The 14679-nt window shown below is 45.1% G+C and overlaps 3 protein-coding genes across 3 annotated transcripts; 1 reads left to right on the forward strand and 2 right to left on the reverse strand.

Annotated features, from left to right (window-relative positions):
* Positions 1 to 1001: 1001 nt before the first annotated feature.
* Positions 1002 to 7423, reverse strand: KVR01_006007 (uncharacterized protein). The gene is made up of 8 exons (XM_044791193.1): positions 6907 to 7423; positions 6614 to 6848; positions 6495 to 6557; positions 6321 to 6434; positions 5835 to 6246; positions 5025 to 5751; positions 1359 to 4920; positions 1002 to 1289 (listed from the first exon to the last, which is right to left on the reverse strand). The coding sequence occupies exons 1-8, from the start codon at positions 7227 to 7229 to the stop codon at positions 1023 to 1025; spliced, it is 5703 nt and encodes a 1900-aa protein (XP_044644810.1). The 5' UTR covers positions 7230 to 7423; the 3' UTR covers positions 1002 to 1022.
* A 345-nt stretch (positions 7424 to 7768) lies between these two features.
* KVR01_006079 (uncharacterized protein) lies at positions 7769 to 9043 on the reverse strand. Its single transcript, XM_044784872.1, has one exon. The coding sequence runs from the start codon at positions 8726 to 8728 to the stop codon at positions 7823 to 7825; it is 906 nt and encodes a 301-aa protein (XP_044644882.1). The 5' UTR covers positions 8729 to 9043; the 3' UTR covers positions 7769 to 7822.
* Positions 9044 to 9233: 190 nt separating this feature from the next.
* On the forward strand, positions 9234 to 13399 carry KVR01_005865 (uncharacterized protein). The gene is made up of 6 exons (XM_044788558.1): positions 9234 to 10976; positions 11030 to 11377; positions 11435 to 11649; positions 11776 to 12394; positions 12474 to 12541; positions 12644 to 13399. Exons 1-6 carry the CDS (start codon positions 9398 to 9400, stop codon positions 13322 to 13324), a joined length of 3510 nt encoding a protein of 1169 aa, XP_044644668.1. The 5' UTR covers positions 9234 to 9397; the 3' UTR covers positions 13325 to 13399.
* Positions 13400 to 14679: the final 1280 nt, after the last annotated feature.

Raw genomic sequence — 14679 nt, forward strand, 5'->3', positions numbered from 1 at the left:
ATTATATAAAGATAAATCTTTATTTTAAAAGAAGTTATTAATATTTAAGATAATTAATATATTTTAAAAGAATTAAAGAATTATAAATTTAATTTAAAATATATTAAGATTAATAAAAATTTTAAACTTAAAGTTAAAGGTTTTAATTAAATATTTATAAAGTTTAAAAGTTTAAATTAAATTTAATTAAATTATAATATAATAAAATAATTAAATTCAAATTAATTAAAAATTATAATTATATATTTTTAACTTTATATTTAAAAGAATTAAATTAAATTATAATAATATAAATAAATTAAATAAAAATAATTAAAAAATATCATTATAAACTTTTAATTATATATTATAAAAACATTTTAATTATATAAAATAAAATAAAAATTAAATTTATATTATTATATATTAATTTTAATAATAAATTCTTAAATATTTTAAATTAAATTCTTATATAAAAATATTCCATTTTATTTTTAAAATTTTAAATAATCTTTCTAATTTAATTAAAATAATTTAATTAAAATTAATAAATTATATTTTAATATTAATTAAAGTTTATAAATAAATTAATTCTAACTAATTTTAACTTTATTAATATACTTAACTTTATTTACTAGGTGTAATATATCTTATTAATTAAAGGTATTGTGTATATTAAACTCTTATATTGTTTAAAGCCTTAAATAGCTGTGTAATTCTTATCTCTAGAAGGCGAGAATCTGACCGAGACAGTTACGGGGCCTATGTTCTAGGCGCTCCGCTCTGGACAGGATAGTATGGATCATCTAGTTCCACCAGCCAGGGCTCGGGACGGAACCATCTAGGGTATCATTTTAAGGCAAAGTATAAAATTCACAGATTCATATTCTTTGTTTCGTACCTAGAGATGCCCTCGATCGTCTTTCAGCTGTTTCACAGGCTGACCCCACGCATCGCTGCATCGACTGATCAAGAGGCATTGAGGGCTACGATAACGTTTCTTATTCACAACTATAGTGGCTCTAGAAGTACATAAGCTTGATCTACTCACTATCCTCTTCCTCTTCCTCCTCATCTTCGGTTTCGCTTTCGGTCTCCTCTTCCTCAGTCTCGGTCTCTACCCCGGATTCACTTTCATGGACAAATGGTTCAGCATCCAGATCAGATCCTTCGTCGGCATAAAAGGGTTCGTAAGGATCAATCATTGTGTGCCTCTGGTCATGCATTTCTCCGGCGTGGGGACTACACTTGAAGCACAAATAGAGGTTGCATTGACGGCACATCAAAGTTGGGCCACAACGTGTACACTCCTATTCAACTTCGAAGTCAGTAATTTACCGAGTCCACAAGGCATGTAAGAAATGAGTGCTGTTTCATACCGTCCGGCAATAGTGACATGTAGGATAAACATGATTATCATCATCGTTAACCAAAGGAGATTCGGGCTCGCGATCGCGCTCGATGAGGCTTTGCTCAACACCCTGAGTCTCACAACACTTTGCCATATCATCGATATACTCTAACGCATGATCGACTCTGTAACAACTGAGCTCTCTGAGGTTTGATGAGAGCAGTTTGAGCGCCGACCACTGCCCATCTTTGCTCCGGATACGCGCGTCGGCTTTGTAATCGTTGATGAGACCCAGGCCAAAGCGATAGAAATAGCTGCGGTGTGTCTTGCATGCCCACATCAGTGGTGTCCAACCATCTACATCGACAATGTTGATGATGTCAACATCCTTGGGGACCCTTTCGACGATGTAAGCTATGATTTCGGTGTTCTCCTCAACAGCCGCAAAGTGTATTGGTGTGCGGCCGAACATGTCGGGCTTTGAAAAGTCGGCCCCAAATTTGCCGAGAATCTTCAATGCATCGAAGTCCGAGCACATGACCGCCCAGTGAGAGGCTGTGCGGCCGAAACTGTCGGATTGGTCCGGATCGGCCCCATGCCGGAGGAGGTATTTCATCAGAGCACTTCCCTTCTGCTTCCGGTCGACCAACGCTAGGTGTAGAGGACGACCCACGCTTCCCCCAAAGGCATTGACATCAACTCCAAGTTCCTCTACGAGATACCGAACGATCTTCCAACGTTCGGTCTCGTCTATATTTTCAATCGCGGAGTAGAGCACGGACGCGGATTTCTTGTACCCGGGGTCCACGACACTGGGTTCCGCGCCTGTTCTGACAAGCTGTTTTACCATCTCCAGAGTCGTAGTCTCGGCAGCGATGTGCAAGATGCTTCCACACGTGGGATGACAGATGTCACTTCGCACGCCCTTCACTGTTGTCAGGTATCGGGCAACTCTCCAATTCCCTCTTCGCAATGCAATTGCGAGGGGCGTCTCACCGCAGTCGTTGACTGTGTTGACCGGTGCACCTTCTTCTACCAGGCGCATTACTGCTGGTAGTTGCGTGGCACTGTCGATGCCGTGTAGAATCGTGCACTGTCTGTCTGTTACCTGATCAAGTTTTGCACCTCGCTTGAGCATCATCGCCACATCATCCTCGCGAAGTCCCTCATGAGAAGCAAAGAGAATCATGAGCGGGGACATGCCATCACTCCTTGTGTGGTTGATATCGGCACCGGCGTCAAGGAGAAGTTCCCGAATAGCTGCATCGTCTCCCTCGCAGGCAACGCAAAGTGCTGTTTTCCGAAACGAGTCCGTGCTAGCTAATTCGAGGTCTACCTTCGAGTCAGTCTGTTCCAAAAGCAATTGGACACTCTCTTTCGACTGTTCCTTCACGGCCATGTGCAATACGGAAAGCCCTTCCGTAGACATAGCAGCCCACCCTTCCCGGCGAGCTGATCTCCAATTGACGTTTGCGCCGTGGTCGATGAGTGTCTTCATGAAGCGGGTATCGCGGCGGTCATGAGCCGCAACAAACAGTGGCGAACATGTCTCCAATAACCAAACTGTACCTTGTCCTTCAGGCACTGGGTTCGGGTTCGCGTCTCGCTTCAGAAGTAATTCCATGATCTCGTACTGATCATTGTGAACGGCACAAGCAAGGGCGTTGCGCGGGAACCCCCCGTCCCCTACAATCATCTGGGCCCCATAATCAAGTAGCACCTCAACGAGTAACTTGTTCCCAATTTTGATGGCTCGTGTCAACATCGTATCCTCTGGTTCAAGATCCAAGTATTCAGGGCTTGTTTCCTTGTCCGGGAGATATTCGGGGCTTGCTCCCTTGTCCAGGAGACTGCGGCAAATCTCAATATGCGGCCCAGAAACTATTGCATGCCACAAAGCACTTCCACTTTCGGTGACAGCGTTAGGATCGACGCCATTGTCCAGAAGGATGCGAGTGCATTGGCTGAAACCGAGTTTGGCAGCCTGCGATAGAGCGGTAGATGAGATACCAGTGGAGGAGTCGTGAATACTGTGCGTAAGGAGATGAGATGAATAGACTTTGGCCGCAATGAGCATCTCCAGGGCCTTGTAGTTCCCATATGAAATGGTATTGTAGAGCAATGCCTGAATATCTCTGGGATCCTGAGTGGCGAGATCGGCTCCCGCATCTAGCAGTTGTCGTATCGATGCGGCAGTGCCCAATTTGGTCGCCAGTACCAGGGCCGACTGCCCACTACTGTCTTCGAGTCCGAGGTCCACGCGACCGGTTTCCAGTAAAATCTTCAGTAACCTGTCCTGGCCGAACTCTATTGCGAGGTGAACAGCGCGCCAGTCCCTTTTGCTGTGCTCTTCATCCAAAGGGTAGTCGTAACCGGCTTCATCCAGATCATGACCAGCCTGCGCCAGAGCTGACACAAGATTCTCAAGTCCGGCGGTCACGGCGTGGGCAAGGATTCCTCGCGGCCAGCTGAAACATTCTAGCTGCTGCGCTCTGGATATCAGGATATCCAGTGCCTCCCCTTCACCGTATCGGGCTGCACAAGTTAAGGCTTCTCCTAGGCCAGCTGCGTCGGTATCGGTGTGATCGAGGAGTAGAGCCACTGTCGACCCGTGCCCATTCAATGCCGCTTCTGCAATTGCCAGCCAATGGTCATAGTTCCGACTATTGCGGGCTTCCTCGTTCTCAATATGACTGCGAACAAGGTCGTCAAGCCCGAACATGGCCATGTATGGAAGCGAGGACACGTATTCTCTTTCCATCCTAGTAAATGGATTTGACGCAACGTAAAGTGCTTCTGCCCAAGCGGCTTTTTTGAGCCCGTTTTGAAGAAGTTCCGATGCCAGCTGAGTTGGCCGATAGTCACCGGCTGCTCGGTAGTGGAATGTCCAGAATCGCAGCGCGTATGAGACTAGGCTATGCCGAGGAAGTGTTACCAGTGACCAGCCCAGATCCCCCATGCCCTGTTTCTCCACTGAGAGAGAAGTGAGCATTCCCTGCCCTTCTGTACCCAAGAGGTAATGCAAACACGTTGCGGCCATGCTTGCATGGGAACGGTGTGCCTGATCCCGCTCAGCGTCGACTTCAGTGCTCGCTGACACGTTATAGAAGGCGTCATCTGAGAATTTGAAGTCATGACCATCTCGTAAGATGATTCCTCCCATGACTCTCTCCAAAAAGCTGCTGAAATCCCCGTAGTTCCACATTTGTTTTAGTTGTGCCATCTCCCTCGGCAACGTGTACTTGACGGACTCGACCAGAATTTCCAATGTGAGAGGTTCTGCGGCATATTTTATCCAGCCATAGATGTGCATCGCAATGCGTTGTTCCGTGGTCGGAAGCTGGTTCACGATGCCGCTCCAGAGCTCCTGGTGAGGACTGCATGCTCTCTTCCGGATCTTGTCGGTGATTTCGGCGAGGGAATCACATTGGTAGTTTGAAAACCCGTCTAGCATTGTTTCTTGTAGGGTGGGTACTGCCCCTAACTTGCTGAAAATTTGGTACAGCTCCAGACCAAATTGGGTGAGTTCCGGCCGTCTGGCCAGCAGACATTTGATTCTGTCCTCGGTGACGAGCGGACCTGGACAAGTACTGATCAATGTTAACTGCATGTCCTGTACCATTGTAAGGAGGCTCTGCTCCAGTGCGCAAATTGGTGATACAGGTGGCTATTTAGGAGACACGTTGGAACATACAGGTAATCCTCCACTGAGAGCGGACAGTCTTCCAGGTTGATGATGTTTGCTGGTGGCAAATGGTCACACAGAAAGTCGTCTGGTTCCCTCGTCGTTATGATGAGGTTAAATGGTATCTCGCTGCGGTCTTGGCGATCCAGCACGGCCTGAGTAAAAGCGAATCGCTCCTTCTCTTCACAATTGTCAAGTCCACCAAGTATTACTGTAATCGCTTGCATGGCGGGGGCTTTCTGCACATCCAGGAACACGTTGATCAGATGCCTCGTTGACCATGATCTGAAACGCCGCATGTAAGCAGCTGATGACACCAGGTAGCTATCAGCCGACTTGGACCAGAAACGTCCCGCAAAGATGATCAAGAAGGACACGATCATATCTTTGATGCTAGCCCGCCTGATATCATGCTTATCGAACTCGAAATAGAAACAGCCAATTTCTGGTCGATACACAGAATTGGGGTCTTTCTGAATATCATACGCAGTGTATAGCTGCTGAGACATCAGTTTCATATTGATGGCCTGACCAGCGATCCGTCCAGCATGAAGATACACAATTCTCGAATCATGCTGCCGGGCGAGCTGTCTGACGATAGGATCTTGCTCAAGTATCCACGACAGGGCGGGGCCATGGCTTGGATCTTCGTATTCGTATTTGTAGACTCGCGTCGGGGGCGAGAGGTACAACAGTGAACTCTGATATGCAAAATGAGCGTGGCGTCTCTTGATGTCTACATTTAGTGCTGGGTTAGCAAATACAAAATGTACTCTTGAAAAGATATGGAGCATCATTATGTCCGTTTATCAGACTTACTGAATCCAGGCGTTTGGTTAAATAGCTGGGACAAATTAAAGATCCAGCCGGACCATAACAAAGTAGAAGAACCCATCACAAGCGACAGGTGGTCTGTCCCTGTCAGCACTATGCTGCTTCGATACGCGAGATTGTTCTGCAGTTCGCTCACTAGTGGTGAGAAAATATGAGTTGACGTTTCAGGCACCGCAGTTATATCTTCTGCGTCCGCTGTGCCGATGTTCACGATCACAGCGTGATCCAAAACTTTTGTCTCCAAAAACTCAAGGTCAATGGCTTCGATTTGTCGAGATAGATTGGCAACCTTATTTTGTATCTGCGTTCTAATTGGAACGCCTGGCAAATTCAGCAAGGTGAACAGTTGATCTTTCAACTCTTCGGACTTGTTGCCTTGTGGGCACGCCAGGAAAATCTTCTTCAGTCAATAACAAGATCGAGTGTTTGAGAAGGAGAGACTTAAGTGATTCGTTAGAGATGAATGCTTACGATTGATGATGTGAGCAATGGTAGCCTCCTGTATATAGTTCGAATATGCAGAGAATGTACGGGACCATCTTGTGATCCAGGTTCTGGTTCGTTGTGTATTGCGTTGATGAGAGCCTTGGTCAAAAACACTGATCAGTGATCCGCAATTTCTAACAGACTCTTGAAGAGATGCACCTTTTTCACAATGCTGCCTCCCAAGTCGTGGCATATCCATATGATAGGACGGTGGGCTTCGGTCTGCCATTTGAATCTTAGTACGATACGAACACAAGATTGCATGATAGGAAGCGTACAAATCCGAGCTGAGCTCTGTCTTGTGCCAGGCTTTTCAGCAAATCATTCGCCTCAGTAGAAATGCCGTCTGCGCTTGGGTCATAGATGCGAGCAGAGTTGCCTGTACCGTAGACATAGTCCAACTGTCTAATCGAAAGGTCTCGGAACAATACGCGTTCAATCCAACTCGAGCCATCCTGCTTGTTTGTCCATACAGTTTGATGATCATCTCGAACACCATGTACAGTGATCACACTGCATGGTGGAAAGATTAGCAATGAGTGCAAATACAGTGTTGCCGGGAAATACCTACTCGTAGTCAACGAAGTCTGACCAACCATTCCTCCGAGAAAGTCCCAGTGTTTGCAATGGAGCTGGAGGGTATTGCCAAGGTTGCACATTGACTGATGATGCTTTGTCCGAACATCGAGTACCGTTGCTCTCATTGTCCCCCGCTTTCTCACTCGGTACTGGCAACGCATCATTTGCATCGTTTGTGCTCTCATCGTGCACTTCCACGGCCTCGTTGAAATTTGACTTCTGTTTGAGCTCGTATTCACGAAACAGTGCACGTTGGTACTCCCGATCGGAAAGATTCTCCCAGTCCACGGAATCTTGGTCTCCATCTGCAGACATTTCCAATTATGTCAGTTATCAAGAGGTCAGATTAAGCTTGGCTTTCCAAGTGAGGCTTGTTTCATTCCCATCAACGCGCTTTGAAACTTGCTATGCTTCTCCCTGTATGGAGGCGTCGTGGATATCTTCGGACGTATACGGGATAGAAGCAAAACCAGGTATGCTTCACAAAGGGAACTGGCATTCGTGTGTGGAAATCTGGAGGGCAACGGAATTGATCATGGACGGGCGGGTTTGTAGTATCCACAAATATGTACCTCTCGTATCATTTACGCGCGCTGGAAACCAGACCTCGACCCTGATTCAGCCGCGCACGGCTTGAAGTCCACCGAGGGGTGAGTCATTTTTTCCCCTCCACGACAGGGGTTCGATCATCAAGCGAGGTTGATGAGTACTTAGACGCACTGTGTAGCTAAGATGGGAGCACACGCTTGCAGCTCGCATCCAGAGTTCAGTTGACAGCCACTGAAGAGCTGCGTTGGCCACCTAGGGCGTTGCATCAAAAATGGCACATCATCTCCAATACATACTGCAGAAACTAAAGTCAAATAGCCACTATGATTGACCAAATTCACTACCGGTAGGCGCAGCTACTATACGGCCTCCTCTTGTTCTTGCTCGGAATCTCGTATCAAGGTTGTGGGAACGATATTTCCGAGAGCTTGCAGATCAATGGCTCCAATGTTGTCCGTGTCGTACACCATGAGCCTGTTGGTCGGCTTCTGCTCCGGGTTCAAAAGCACGGGGTCATCCTCTGGGACCTTGCCAAAAAAGCTCTCGATGGACGTCCACTTGTCTGCCTTGCACCGGATCGTGGGCGTGCACGTGAAAATCTCCTCATCCTGTCGCTGGATGCGCACCGCGACCTGCAACAAAGCGGGAATCCCGGTCTTGAGGGTCTTGTTCTCAAGGAGTGTCCACTTGGCAATGCGGTTCGGGGGAATGTTGTCGACCACAAATCTTCCTCCGCTCACAGTTGTCTTGTCCGAAGTCTCCCGAGTCACGGTCTTCTCCCACTTGGCCGTGCCGCTAGCAGTGAGTATCTGAGTAGCTCCCAGAGTTCCTGAGCCCCCGACGGTCGTGGACTCGCTTTGCTTGCTTGGCAAAAGACTGTAGTGGCCATCGAATGATATGGCTTCGACCTCGGGGAGTTCATTTTCCGGGTCTGCCAAGTCAAAGAGCAGCTCCAATGATGCCTCAGTGATACGACGCATCCTTTTCTGAGGGTCGAACCGAAACTGGAGGACCATGAGAGTTGCCCAGTAGTCGCTCTCTGGACTCATGACACCGTGGGCCACGTCCAATATGGAACAGCGGATGTCGATAGCACCTGTCCGTTGTATAACCTCCCGTCGTTGGTACGGATCCTTGGGATTGTTTTTGGTGTGGAATCCGCTACCCGCGCTTCCAGATTCGAACATTGCAACGTCGAAGACGTCCATTCCCTCATCAAGCTCCATTCCTTCAATGGTCAGATCCTTGTTGATCTCGTTGGACATGATCTGCGTTGGCGGTAGACTGGCGAGAACTCAGTGCTGCTGATGGCTAAGCTGTATCGATTGGGGCTTTTGTTGAAGCCACCTGGGCATGAGAACTTAGCTGTCTGGGGACAAGAGTATTTGGGAAATGTTCTCCCACCATCGGCATGCACAGTCGCCAAGCAGACGGGACACACTGTACTCCGTACGGGCGGGCCGACTCATTTGGCGAAAGCGGATAAAACAACCGGCTCGTCTGCAAGTCAACCAACAGCTCATGGTTCTCAAGGGCTGATTCGCAGAAATCGACTGCAAAGCTGCGCCACGGCATCCGCGGCATCACAATATTAGTGGAGTGCAGAAAAGCGATGTGACATTGTTGCCTGAGAGTTGCAAAATCTTTCCTGTATTGTTGGCTGTTGGTTGGGTTACGAGCGGGCCGACTGTTTTATCGGCGCCAACCTCGCATCGCGATTTGTACTGGTGGCATGACAAATCGCGAGAACAGAAACGCAGGCGGTGCAGAGCGAGGTCCCCTCTCATGCGAGTCGATCTGAGAAGTTGTTAGACTCAATGCATTTTTGACAATTTGCTTTCACAGAAGTACACTGCTCACAAAAGTACACTACATTGTGACGACAACACATACACCCCCCCCCCAGCACCCCTCCACACGCACAAGGCGGAAAAATGTCCGACTCCGAAGAACGAGACGACAGCGACATGACTGAAGATGAGGATGATGAACTCTTCGAAGTCAGTGATCGCAGGCAAAGGCTGACAGCTGCGCTAAAATGGATCACGACCGCCATCGAGAAACGGCCCGTGGAGAAAATTCGAGCCGCAGGATCGTCGAAGAAAGCCAAAGCCAAAATCACAGAAGAAGACGTGGATCAATTTTTCCAGATATACTCGGACCTCACGGACAACAACAACGAAGATACACCAACAATACTCAATGAAGTCGTCAACCTCGTGCTTTCCAACATGGAGGCAAGCATCGACCAAGGCTCGGTCAAAGCACTGGTGCAAAGGCTCGCCAAGCAGTGTACGCATTTCTTGTGCATTCGCAATGATGAGCAACAGAACCCACTCTATTTGGCCATCGTGAAAAAGAAGAAATATCTGGTGGATTACATGGTAATGAGCTGCCCAGAGGACGACAGAGGAACAAAGTGTCTGGTCGAAGCCCTTGAGGACACTCGGGCCAACGAAAAACGCAAAAATTGTCTGCATTTGGCCTTGGAGATGGACATGAAGCCTGCCACACTCCTGAAAATGGTTAACGTCGCCAGCACCAAGGCACTAGAAGCCGTGGACACGACGGGCAGACGCCCCATGCATTACGCAGTCCAGTACAAGAACTGCAACGTGGACGTCATTCGCAGATTCATCGATAGAGATCAACAGCTGGTCATGGATCAAGGGTCAACTTTTCCAAGTCCACCAACCAGTACCTTCCTGGACATGAATGAAAAGACCAAGGCCTCGGTCTATCAGCAGCATATTTCATCGGCGGCAGCGCACATCGACGAACGAAACTCCAATCAAGATATACCAGACCACCACCACACGAAACGAGGAGGTTTGTCGACGGTGGGGGACGGCAGAGGCAACCGAGCTCCAAGAGATGAGGCAGCTCGAGGAATTGAGCCCATCACGAAGAGAAAAGCTACACCCAAGGTGGAATCTAAGCCCAACAATCAGGCAGCCCACCCTGCACTGGCCAACCCTGTTGCTGCGTCTCGCGATTCCAAGGGTGTATCAACTCGGACGGGGAGGCCGAGGGACCGAGATTGGGATAGAAGAATGAGCGATGATGATGATACACAGGATCAGCTAGAGCTAGTCCGCGAATTGCTGAAACAACAGGAAGCGGAAGCCAGAAGAGAAGCGCTGGAACAGAACGCAGGTATTAGAGACGCAAGCAAAGATCGACGAATGCTAGACCACGGGGTTATCCGGGACGCTCTTCGCATCCAGACAGCTTTTCCCTCCGGGTTTGTGGAAAATCCGAGTAATGAAGTTGCAGCCAACACCCCAAAGCCGCTCAGACGAGTGCCAACGATGCGGGTGGGGATTACGGATAGCAGGTCAGGCTCGAAGACGAGACGAGCTCCTGCCGTCACCAAGAAGCCCCCGAAACCTGTGGACCATGAGGCTGCGGCTCGCAATTCAAAAACTGTGCTTCGAATGCTAAAGTTGCATTACATGAGGACGAGGAGCATCGAGGTAGCCACATCGTGGCTATACGGCACGAACCCACAAGGTAAGATACGACAGCTAGTCCATATAGAGACGACCGTTAACATGTCACTACAGATGTACAAACATGCTTCGAACAACCCAGGCTTCCCATTGAGCTTAAAGCCGCTATGTTCGAAAAAGCCTTTCAAAACACTAAATTTGACGACGTCCTCAAATTTGTACACTTTCCGAATGTCAAGGTCATTCCACAGAAGACTGCCAAGTCCAAATCCCAGCAGCCCTGTGATGGAATCGGCCGGTTGGACATGAAGTTCTTCTTCAACTTTTTGTACGGCAAGGGAGTTCGTTCCATCTTAAAGGTGTTTGTTGAAGAAGGTGGACAGGCTGTTCACTCTGATGCAGCCATCAAGCATGCCCTGAGCCGATTTTCAGTGGAACATCTGGACTGGCAGAAGATCGACTGTGGGCATCGCCACCCTCGAAAGCTTTTGTGTATTGTGCTAACATGGAAGAGTACAGTGGATCCTGAAATCATCCGTGGTATCGGCGGCGAGGCAGAATACAGTCTGGAAAAGACCAAAACCGGGGAATTCAGTTTCAGAAATCAACTGAGGACTTTGGACTTGCACTGGAGTGGAACTAGCGCAGTCTTGCGAGCATGGAGTGAGCCTGAAGGGCTACCATCCCTTCCTCACCTTAGTACTGTCAATATCATCATACCTGACTCCGTTGTTGTAAGTAATACACCTGTCCCCGGGCAAGGGCTCTCCATTTATCCCTCCCTTCAAGAGTGTGCGTTATTCGTCTCCATTGTTGCCATGGTCACTCTCATGCATAAAGACTGATACTGACTTTGGTAGCTGTACGACTCCACCGAATACATCCAGGCCAGGGTGGATGAATTTGAGGAGCGCCTGAATAAACACACCGTTTCCAGGAGAACTCGAGAGGAACTTCCTCCATTGGCCTCGACGACAAATCAAGGCAAGATCATTGTCAATTTGGACGGTCTGAAACTAGCTTCGGTGAACAAAGGATTCTCGAGGTTGCCTCAGTCCGGGACAACACAAGGTCGAACAGCCAAATCAGTGATAGAGAAAGTGATCAACACGCACGAGTGGCTGACCACTATCGACGCGTTCGCAACGAGTATCAACGAAATTTGGAAGTCGACGCGAGACGCCTACTTCATCAGCATCGGCGTGCCTCCCGACAAGATTGCTGATCACATTCACTCAACGACTGCTCATACTCACAGGCCAGGAAGGCTTTCCTGTCCTGAGGATGAAGTTGTTGTGGCACTCATAGATGACGGTGTTTCACTATTAGATCAGCAGTTTGTTGGTCGAGTCCTGGAAGGTAAGAGTTTTGACTACGACAACGGGGTCATTGGGCAACCATACAACTCAGCACGTGGCCACGGGACTGAAATGGCGAGGAATATCCTCAGGGTGTGTCCGATGGCCAGGATTTATCCGAGTAAGTGCTTTGTTTTGTTATCCTGGAGGAACAGGGGTGTTTCGGAAACTAAGTTTGGAGGGCTAACACACATCTATAGTTCGTTTGAAAGTACAGGATTCGGTCGACCGGACAAAGACCGAAATCAATCTGAGATCAGCTGCAATGGTGAGTCCACCCAGATGGCAACATTGCTGGTTTCCTTTTCTTGGGAATTTGCCTCTCAGCCCATGTACTAGATCCTGCTAACGAAACTCTCCTTCCCACAAGGCAATTTATGCTGCTTTGGAAAAGAATGCCACCATAATATCCATGTCTTGGACAATTCCAATTCCCAGGGACCCCGACCCAGCGCAAAAGCTGTTTGAGGATGCAGTTCGCGAGGCTTGCAGGCGAAATGTTCTCATGTTTTGCAGCTCGCCGGATGGGGGCCAGTTTGTAAACATCATGGATTACCCATCCGCGGTGCAGCGTGACAAGATGTTTCGCATCGGTGCAGCACATGACTACGGCTCGGCATCTGAGAGCACAGACAGGGGTGTGGATTACATCCTTCCGGGTGTAAATGTGAATACCAACACCACCACCCCCGCCACGGGATCGAGCGTCGCAACAGCGTTGGCTGCGGGGCTGGCTGCGACCATCATCTATTGCTTCAAAATCAGCGCGCTGGCGGCTAAGACGCAAACTCACACGATGACTTCAGAGGATATCGCGCGCCGGAACGACAGGGAACAACGGCTCCAGAAGATCTCCAATCATGCAGAGATGAAGAATGCTTTCAATTCCATTGGCACGGTTACTCCCTCAAAGTTCATTCAAGTATGGGAGGTATTGGACACAGTGGTGGAAAACATTGAGAGTTCTCAGAGTGAAGCGCACAAGGATGCGAAGGTCCAAGCTATTAATGACCTCTGTATAAAGATGATGTGGGCTCCTAGTCGTGTCTAGTATTCCTATTGTCTCAATGGCCGTTAGTACCAGCCCTAGATACAAATTATAATAATAAGTACCTCTCCCTTAAAACCCTTTTAATATAATTTATCCTTTCTTATTATTATTTAATTAATATTTTAAAATAATTATATTATTTATTTTTCCCTCCTAAGTATGAGGCTAAAAGACCTATAATTGTGAAATTCCAACTGATTTTTATTTGACTGTTTTATTATGCTGCAACTTAGTCTAGTTGAAGCGGAGGTCTGCCTTTATGCGGTTATAGACCTAGTCGTTAATAGCCATTTCTTCTTCTATTTATAGCAGAGCTATCAGAACCACAAACCTAGATAATAGAGTGTGGTTACCTTATTTAGAGGTTATCTCTTAGTTTAGTGGAAGTATAGTAGGCTAAGTGATTACTTTTAAGTGGTTTTATTTATAGAGTTAATAACCTTTTAGGTTTACTAGATATGTATTTATTTAAGTAGAGTTAGAACCTATATATATTCTTTAAGGGAATAATAATTTTTATTTTTATCTATTTTAATTAATTTATATTTATTTAAGTTATATAGTAAATTTAATATTTATATATAGTATTAATTAATATTAAATTAACTTATAATTTATAATAATTTTAATTTTTAATAGGTTAATAATATTAGTTTAAATTAACTAAATATAGTTTAATATATTAATATAAAAGGTATTTTTATAATAGATAGTATTATAAATAATTATAAAATAATAATAAAAATTCTATATAATAAATTTAATTAAATTAATTTTTAAAAATATATTATATTTTATTCTTTTAAAATTATAACTATTTATTTTTAGCTTAATAATAAAATTAAAAAATATAAATAATTTATAATTTATATTATTTATTTTATTTATTTATTTTAAATAAATTATTATTTATAAAATAAGTAAATAAAAGTTTTAATTTTAAATTTATTAATATTATTATATATAATATATATTCTTTTAATCTAAAATTAAAGAATTTATAATTATAAAATTTTAATTAATTTTTATTTAATTATTTTATTATATAATAATTTAATTTAATGTAATTTAATTTAATTTAAACTTTTAAAAACTTTTATTTTTCATTTTTAAAAAATTAAAATAGTATATTTTTAAATTTAAATTTAAAATTTTTATATTTTTAGTTTTTTAAAATATATTAATTATTTTAAATATTAATAAATCTTTTAAAATAAAATTTATTTTTATATAATTATAAATTTAATTATTAATAATTATTTTTTATTTATAAATTATTAAATTTATAAATTTAAATAATAATATATAATTATTTTATTTAATTATATTTTAATTAAATTTTAATTTAATAATAT

The sequence above is a fragment of the Diaporthe batatas genome, assembly GCF_019321695.1.
Source record: "Diaporthe batatas strain CRI 302-4 chromosome Unknown Contig00006, whole genome shotgun sequence".
In the NCBI taxonomy this organism is placed as follows: Eukaryota; Fungi; Ascomycota; class Sordariomycetes; order Diaporthales; family Diaporthaceae; genus Diaporthe; species Diaporthe batatas.

Coding starts and splice junctions, on each gene's coding strand:
- KVR01_006007 (XM_044791193.1), bottom strand. CDS start 7,229: ATGTCTGCAGATGGAGACCAAGATTCCGTGGACTGGGAGAATCTTTCC. Junction 6,558..6,613: donor ACAGAGCTCAGCTCGGATTT/GTACGCTTCCTA, acceptor TTCAAATGGCAG/ACCGAAGCCCACCGTCCTAT. Junction 6,247..6,320: donor CATTGCTCACATCATCAATC/GTAAGCATTCAT, acceptor TGACTGAAGAAG/ATTTTCCTGGCGTGCCCACA.
- KVR01_006079 (XM_044784872.1), bottom strand. CDS start 8,728: ATGTCCAACGAGATCAACAAGGATCTGACCATTGAAGGAATGGAGCTT.
- KVR01_005865 (XM_044788558.1), top strand. CDS start 9,398: ATGTCCGACTCCGAAGAACGAGACGACAGCGACATGACTGAAGATGAG. Junction 11,378..11,434: donor GGACTGGCAGAAGATCGACT/GTGGGCATCGCC, acceptor GGAAGAGTACAG/TGGATCCTGAAATCATCCGT. Junction 12,542..12,643: donor ATCTGAGATCAGCTGCAATG/GTGAGTCCACCC, acceptor CCTTCCCACAAG/GCAATTTATGCTGCTTTGGA.